The sequence below is a fragment of the Cebus imitator genome, unplaced genomic scaffold, assembly GCF_001604975.1.
Source record: "Cebus imitator isolate Cc_AM_T3 unplaced genomic scaffold, Cebus_imitator-1.0 Scaffold1, whole genome shotgun sequence".
Classification (NCBI taxonomy): Eukaryota; Metazoa; Chordata; class Mammalia; order Primates; family Cebidae; genus Cebus; species Cebus imitator.
This window is the reverse complement of record NW_016107316.1, coordinates 17,276,932-17,285,720: the sequence shown is the minus strand read 5'-3', so window position 1 is coordinate 17,285,720 and position 8,789 is coordinate 17,276,932. Positions and strand designations below refer to the sequence as shown.

The 8,789-nt window shown below is 36.8% G+C and overlaps 1 protein-coding gene and 1 pseudogene across 4 annotated transcripts in view; one reads left to right on the top strand and one right to left on the bottom strand.

Moving 5' to 3' along the window:
- The window catches only part of ASXL2 (ASXL transcriptional regulator 2), a 160,243-nt gene that overhangs the window by 127,453 nt on the left and 24,001 nt on the right, over window positions 1–8,789 (top strand). For all 4 annotated transcript variants that reach the window (XM_017527312.2, XM_017527302.2, XM_017527333.1 and 1 more), the window contains 3 exons: window positions 255–355; window positions 3,187–3,322; window positions 4,597–4,740. In XM_017527312.2, the coding sequence (XP_017382801.1) occupies window positions 255–355; window positions 3,187–3,322; window positions 4,597–4,740 (381 nt within the window). The remainder of the gene's footprint in view (window positions 1–254; window positions 356–3,186; window positions 3,323–4,596; window positions 4,741–8,789) is intronic.
- Window positions 2,885–3,011, bottom strand: LOC119471017 (annotated as a pseudogene).

Here is an 8,789-nt window from a genome sequence, read left to right as displayed (position 1 = left end):
AAAAAAAAAAAAAAAAAAAAAAAAAAAAAAAAAAAAAAATTCCCGTCCCCATCCTATCATTCTTCACCAGAGCTTTCAGAGCAAATAAACTGAAAAAGCAGGCTGTTTGCAGTAAAACTCCAAAAAACAGATAGTTCCCAAAAATGTTTGGTCACAGTTCTTACTCCAGGTAGCAGCATATGATTGGGGAAGGAATGGTGCTTGATATCATCTCTGTTAACAAAAATCTTTTATTGTCACTTTTTTTTTCTTAGTATCGTCGTCCTCCCCGCAGTCAGGCTGCCCATCACCCACCATTCCAGCAGGTAAAGTCATTTCTTCATCACAGAAGCACAGCAAGAAGGCCCTAAAGCAGGTAAGCATTGCTAGTCTGTATTTATCAAGTATAATCTTTCACATTAAAAATGCACACCTCTGGCAGTCATCAGATATTTCTTGAAAGTTTTTTACATTGGGCCTTTGTCAGTGGAAACTTCATGCAATAGCCCAATTTGGTTTTAGTAATTTATGCACCTCTTTGTAATGCATGTTATAGGTTTTTGTTAGATATTCTTTTTGTCACATTTTTGAAGTGTCTAATTTGTTCATAGTTTGCTCAGAATCTTTTGTTTGTATGTATTTTTGTTTGTTTGTGTTAAGACAGTGTTTCACCGTGTTGGCCAAGCTAGTCTAGAACTCCTGACCTCAGATGATCCGCCTGCCTCGGCCTCCCAAAGTGCTGAGATTACAGGCGTGAGCCACCGTGCCTGGCCTGTATGTATTTAAATCATGAATAGGTGTTGAATTTTTCAGATTTGTTTTCTTTGGGATTTATTGAGATTATCATGTAGATTTTTCTCTTTTAATCTATTAATATACCGAATTACACAGTTAGATTTTCTTTTTTCTTTTTCTTTTTTTTTTTTGAGACAGTTTCGCTCTTGTTGCTCAGGTTGGAGTGCAGTGGTATGATCTCAGCTCACTGCAAACTCCACCTCCAGGGTTTAAGAGATTCTCCTGCCTCAGCCTCCTGAGTAACTGGGATTACAGGCGCCTGTCACCATGTCTGGCTAATTTTTGTATTTTTAGTAGAGACGGGGTTTCACCACATTGGTCAGGCTGGTCTTGAACTCCTGACCTCAAGTGGCCAACTCGCTTCAGCCTCCCAAAGTGCTGGAATTACAGGAGTGAGCCACTGCACTTGGCCTAGATTTTCTAATATTACACTACCTTAACTTGGCTGGGTGCAGTGACTCACACCTGTAATCCTAGCATTTTGGGAGGCCGAGGCAGGCAGATCACCTGAGGTCAGGAATTCAGAGACCAGCCTGGCCAACATGGTAAAACCCTATCTCTACTAAAAATACAAAAATTAGCCGGGTGTGGTGGCACGTGCTTGTTGTAGTCCCAGCCACTTGGGAGAATGAGATGAGAGAATCACTTGAACCCAGGACGTGAAGTTTGCACTGGGCTGAGATCATGCCAGTGCACTACAGCCTGGGCGACAGAGCAAGACTTGGTCTCAAAAAATAAATTAATAAATAATAAAAAATAAATGAATTTACACAATCACAGCAGAAGTAGATGTAGTCAAGTGGTTCTACTAAATTTTACATTGACCTGAAATTCCATGAGTCCTGTGAGGAGCAAGGAATGAATACTGGTGGCTGCATCCCCAGGAAGTCTATGAACATCTTCTGATCTAATTGCAAAGAATGAGAGAATAAGCCATAATCAATGGTCAGTCAGTACTGCCATTTTATGTACTTTGTGCCTCTGCCTCACCTATTATAAATGTAGATGTGGCTAAGCCAGACACAGAGCTCTCTCAGTTGCTTTTCTGCATTGGCAACTTAGAGTGAGGAGATCAGTTGTTGCCACTGTGCCTGTAGTATAGCCAGAGATACATGTGAAATGTTAAGCAGGAGGAGACTATATTGGGAAGAGAGAATAGGAAACCAAAAGTAGCCAGTTATTCCATACTTTTCTACATGATGGTCTTAAAAGCTTAAAACTGGCAACTTAGCAAAGTCAAACTTCAGTATTTTTTCTGAAATTACTTTCTTTGTTTCTTTATCTCTTTGCTAAAAAACCTTTAGTTAAAAGTTGCTTTTGGCTGGGCGTGGTGGCTCACGCCTATAATCCCAGCACTTTGGGAGGCGGAAGCGAGTGGATCACGAGGTCAAGAGATTGAAACCATCCTGGTCAACATGGTAAAACCCTGTCTCTACTAAAAATACAAAAATTAGCTAGGCATGTTGGCACACGCTTGTAGTCCCAGCTACTCGGGAGGCTGAGGCAGGAGAATTGCGTGAACCCAGGAGGCAGAGGTTGCGGTGAGCCAAGATCGCACCATTGCACTCCAGCCTGGGTAACAAGAGCGAAACTCCGTCTCAAAAAAAAAAAAAAGTTGCTTTCATAATATTTTTGTGATTAAAATTTGGATATTTCTTTTTTTTCCTGTTCATTTAAATAATATTATTGAGTATATTCTATAAATTCAGAACCTCATAGAAATCAGAATGTTCTGAAGTAGACAAAAGTAACCACACCGTTGTTAGAACCAGTGTTGTCTAATCTTCCTCCTCTGTTTACTGCATTGCTGTAAATTGCTGAGATTTGATAATTGGGACACATCTCATTGCTGTCACCCAAGATAACTGATGTAGTTATTTACAAACTTTTGTAAAAATATAGTACCTCTGAAGCCTGTGTAAACAAAATATTTATGTTTCTACATAGGTTTGACGCCGATAGGGCTCTTTTTGTTACAAGGCTTAGAATTTCGTTTCTAGAAATGATTGAAAGCATATAGTCTCTGCCTACAAGACTGGGAAGTTTTTGGCTTACCTAGTGATATTTTAAGTCCTAAAAAATGCTAATGACTATTTTTCACATTTACATAAAGGAGTGATATTGACAAAAACTATCCAAACTGTAAGAATCATTCAGGGTTTGTGTTTAGTTGGCTTAATTTAAACTGATAAGAATAGATACTACACTTGATCTTAGTCAAAAGGCCAAAAAGGAATAGTTGGCTTAATTTAGGTTTTTGTTTGCTTTGATAGATTGCAAAGATATTGAATGATCAGCATACTTCTTGCCATTTAAAAATTGTCATTAAAATAAAAAATTAAGTCATTTACTTTACATTATTACTAAAAAACTGATTTGTTTTGTTTCTTATAGTCTGTTTTATCTTTATAGGCACTAAAGCAGCAACAGCAGAAGAAGCAGCAGCAGCAGCAGCAGCAATGCAGGCCAACCATATCCATCTCCTCCAACCAGCATCTCTCTCTAAAGACTGTCAAAGCAGCCAGTGACTCTGTACCTGCCAAACCTGGTAGGCAGTTTGGGCATTTTTTTCAGTGGAAGTTTATTTTTCCTAGTATTTTTGTGTTGGTTTTCCTAATTTATTTATGACTTTTTTTTTTTTTTTTGTGACAGAGTCTCTCTCTGTTGCCCAGGCTGGAGTGCAGTAGCTCGATCTCTGCTCACTGAAACCTTCGCCTCCCAGGTTCAAGCAATTCCCTGCCTCAGCCTCCTGAGTAGCTGAGATTACAGGCACATGCCACCATGCCCAGCTAATGATATCATTTATTTTTAGATTATATTTATTTACACAATCCTTGTACTGCCAAAACATCAATATAAATCCTTCTAGGATAAATGGGAAAAGTTGTATGCAAAATAATCATGGAGTTATTAAAAAATGCCTCAGAGGTTGCAGTGAGCCAAGATTGTACCACTACACTCCAGCCTGGTATCAGCGCGAGAGCCCATCTCCAAAAAAAAAAAAAAAAAAAAAAAAAAAAAAAAAGCCTCTGAGCCTAGGAGTTTGAAACCAGCCGGGGAAAAAAAAGGGGGCCCCTTCCTCAAAAAAAAAAAAAAAAAATTAGCCAGGTGTGGTGGTGCACACCTGTAGCCCCAGCTACTTGTAAAGCTGAGGTGGGAGGATTGCTTGAGCCTGAGGGGTCAAGACTGTCATTAGCCCTGATCTCACCACTGCACTACAGCCTGAATAACAGAGTGAGACCTTGTTTACAAAAAAATGTTACTACTGGGACTGCATCTAAGAAGGAAATCAATGACTGGCTTTCAAGATGGTCTAATCTAATAATATTTGAAAACCTCTAATCAGCAACCTTAAAATCTGATGTTTCCAAGAGGCTCAAACTAAATTCTTAGCCAGTTTTCTGTAAAAACATGTTTTCCTAAGAATACATACTACTTTGAGTTTCCTTTGGACATGTCTATAAGGCCTTTGGATCTTTTGTCATGGTTGCTTGTTTTGTTTCTACTCTAGACTTTCTAGTTACAGACTTTTACATAATTCCGTTTGATACCATAAGCTGATTCTATGGGCTTGCCAGACTCATTCTGAATCTTACAGAACTGCATTTTTATGAGAAAGGAAATTTACCACCATAAGCAAATAGTATACTGGGAGGAAAAACAGGGTATTATTTTACTCTTTGACTTTAATTCTCAAACTCAAAACACATTAGGGAGGGTCACATTGCCTCATACATAACTTCATTTAGTGAATGTTGAATGACTGATTGATTCTGTCTATAATCTCAGTGCTACCAGTCTTTACATATTTTTTTCTCCTAGCAATATGGGAAGGAAAGCAATCTGATGGACCGTCAAGCAGCCCTCAAAACTCAAACTCCAGCTTTTCTTCGTCAGTTAAAGTGGAAAATCCTTTGTTAGGCTTGGGGAAGAAGTCATTCCAGAGATCTGAGAGACTCCATACAAGTAAGTTTGCTTACAAAGACTTCAGTTTTCATTGCCATGGTTTATCAGCTACATGTTTGAAATTCATCAGCTACCTGGCTTAGGTACTTACAACTTAGATTTGAGTTACGTAGCAAAGGTTAGCCATAAGTTTTGTTTTTGGTAACATAATTACTTTTAAGAAATGAAAAGTAACAGGAACAGAATTGGTTTAATATGTCTTTCTCCTGTTATCCCCTGTTTACCTTTGAGCTCTTTACTAGTATTCATGTTCTTCCTGTCTTCCTCTTAACAAACGTTATTTCAGAGAAAGATCTATTATCAGCCGTTTTGTGGTTTCTTTCCCTTTCTGCCAATAGGTTGCTTTGTCCGATATTATTCATGTTTTATTTCTGTGTAAAGAAAGAAAGAAGGGTTATAATTAAATATATATGACAACTTTTTTTCTGAACCTTTTTCTGTTTCTTCTGAAATTCCACTGAAATGAGAATATGGAAATACAGCAGATAAAATCCATACAGGCTAATGAAACAAGGAGACTACAGCTGGGCAAGTGATGTCAGCACATTTTGAGAGATGAAAACTGGATAGAATTTTTCACTGAGCTGAAGAGCAGTTGCTAGGGATAAGCAAGCCACATAAGGCTGTAGAACCACCAGGAAGGCTCCAGAATTAGAGATACGTGTTACAGAAGAGAAGCGGGGAATCTTGTTCGAAAGTTAGTAAGAGGCAGTTTGATGCCTTACCCAAGCAGAAGACAGGAGGTTTATTTCGAGGTGAAATTTGAACCAGAGAAACTCCAAATTCAGGGATATCAAACATATCAGGGCAGATGAGGAGGCACTGTACTGAAATCTGGAAAATCAAGTAAAATGTAAGTACTGAATAGGGATTCTCCTCCTGGGCTTCCAAAATGCTAATAACAAGGCATATTTCTAACACCGCTACCTTCTGCTTCCTCCCAACATGCTCCAGCTTGAGATTGGTGGATTGGTACCTAAAGACATTGAATAGTCTTAGAAAAAACTGCAGGCAAATGTATAGGTTCCCAGCTAAGTAGAGATTATCTTGATAATGTTTCAGTAAAGCTGAAGAAATTTCTTAGAAAAATCTGTCAAAGTGAAAAAGAGGTTCATATGAGAGAAAAAGAAAGAAACTTAGAACACCAATCTAGGTTGTACAATGTCTCACCTAGTAGGAGTATCAGAAAGGAAGATAAGAATGTGATGGAAAGAAACACAATAAGAACATTATTTAGAATCAAAAGCCACAGAATTCCAGATTAAAAGTGTGTAATAGGCATTAAGAAACATGAGTGAAAAGAAACCTATGCCAAGGCACATTCTTTTTAAAATATCAAAACATCCAGGGTCATGAGAAAGTAGCAAAATGCCTCCAGAATGAAGAAAAATACTGCATATAGAAAGATTCAAGATTCGGGAATACAGACATCCTTAGCAGCAACATGAAAGCTAAAAGTGTAGCAGTGCTGACACATTCTGAGGGAAATTTATTCTGTATTCATTTACATATTCCAGACTGATCTAAACTATTAAGTGTGAGAACAGAATTAACAGTATTTCAGACAAATGTTTTGTTTAAAAAAAAAAAAAAACGGGGCCGGGCGCGGTGGCTCACGCCTGTAATCCCAGCACTTTGGGAGGCCGAGGCGGGTGGATCACGAGGTCAAGAGATCGAGACCATCCTGGTCAACATGGTGAAACCCCGTCTCTACTAAAAATACAAAAAATTAGCTGGGCATGGTGGCGCGTGCCTGTAATCCCAGCTACTCGGGAGGCTGAGGCAGGAGAATTGCCTGAACCCAGGAGGCGGAGGTTGCGGTGAGCCGAGATCGCGCCATTGCACTCCAGCCTGGGTAACATGAGTGAAACTCCGTCTCAAAAAAAAAAAAAAAAAAAAAAAAAACTTAGTTTGATTCTAGAGGGGAATGTACATTTTTCTTAATGGTAGCATGTCACATATTTAAACTGAATGTACCCTTTGATCATCAGTTTCACTGCTAAGGATAAAAATATTTATTTATTAAACAAATATCTGTCGAAGGTATGTTAATATGCCAAACACAGATTGAGAGTCCTAGGGCTATGGTGATGAAAAGAACAATATTTCTTCCTCATGGAGCCCATATTCTACTTAAAATCAGTTAAAATTGCAGTTTTAGTAAATTCCAAAAGAAATGTAGAGGTACAAAATTGGGAAAGTATGGACCAGGAATTTCTAACTTTCATGGAAAACTAGGAAAAATTAAGCATAAAAAAAGAAAGCACTGTTTCTTTTTATTTAAGTTTGACCTAATGGCTGAGAAGTAAGCAAAAGTCCATCGTCTTTCAAGCAAATGAGCATTAAGGGAAATAGTTTGGGAATTTTTGTAACATAGCCACAATGACTATTTTCAAAACACATGGAGGAAGTTGTGTAAAACATAAATGATAAAACTAAATTAGCTAATTTATATAAAATACTTTCTACCTGACACTGTTTTCATTTTTATTTAACTTCTGTAAAATTGATAATATATAATATATTTTTACATCCCAGATTTGGTCAGAAGAATAAATATAACTCAGGTTTCAAGTATAATATAATAGATTAAGGCAACCTAAATTGAAAACACTTCGGTTAAGTCATCTTTACTAAAATTAGAGGACTTAAACTGACCACTTTGGGCACAAAAGTATCTTCACAGTAGAGTTTGATCAATACTAGAAAATAATTCACAACTACTTCCCAGTCTTACTTTTAAAAAGTTAACATTTTAACTGAAGTTTGACTGCAATATGCAGGTACAATGAATGGGTAAATAGTGAAAATTAGTTGAGGAAGATTGACAGCCCAATTCCATTAATTCTTTTGAAAACCTGTTGCTTTTCAAAAGTTTATAGAGACATTGCAACATTATTTGTATCAATACAAACAAAAGCCTGGTAGCCATTTACCTTTGTCATCAATGGTATTCAATTTAAATTAATCATGATATATAGCAAGTTTGCCCAACCTGCCATGGGCTGCATGTGACCCAGGAAGGCTCTGAATGTGTTTAACTCAAATTCATAAACTTTCTTAAAACATTATGAGGGGATTTTTTTGTGATTTTTAATGTATTTGCCTATTTTTTATAGCTCATCAGTTAGTGTTAGTATATTTTATGTGTGGCTCATGACAATTCTTCTTCCATTGTGGCCTAGGGAAGCCAAAAGATTGGACACCCGTAGGGTATACGTTGGAATATGATGCAGCTTTTTTAAAAGAAAGAAGATGAATTTGTAGGTGATAATTTGAAAAATGTTCAAGATATTTAGTGAAATTGAAAACTAAATATAATTAACATGTACATTGTGATTTCATGACATCAAATTTAAAATGTCATTTCTGGCAGGAGGGTTGGGGTTTGAATGTAGAAACCTTCATTTTTCATTTTGCATCTTTACCGTTTGAATTTATAGACAACATTTATCTCTTAGACACTGTTTTTATTATCATTCACCTTGAAAAGATTTGAAATTTTATTGTAATTTATTCTTTGTCCCAGGAGTTACTTTGAAGTTTTTTTGGTTTGTTATTGTTAATTTCCACATATATAGAGATATTTGTTTTACCTTTTTATTATGAAGCCTTTGGTCAGATATCATGGACTGTGTGATGCTTATGCCTATGTAGTATATGATAAACAACAGACTTTAAAATCAAAACGTCTAAGTTTAAATTCCTACACTAACTTAACAGTGTAATTTGGGCATTATCATATCTGGGCCTTATTTTCTTCATCTGTAAAATGGGATAGTAATAGTTACCTACTTCATAGGCTTGTGTGAAAAAAATGAGCGAATATATGTAAATGCTTAGAATAGTGTCTGGCACTTAGGAAGCCCTATATGTGTTTGCTGCTGCTGTTATTGCTGTTACTGCACTACTATTATTCAAAATTTACTGAGACCTACTTTTTTTGACCTAATAATTGAATTTTATAAATATATTCTACTTGTTCAGCACAGAATTTTATACTTGTTGGATCAAGCTTGTTAATCTAAATCAGCTTCCTTTTTTTTTTT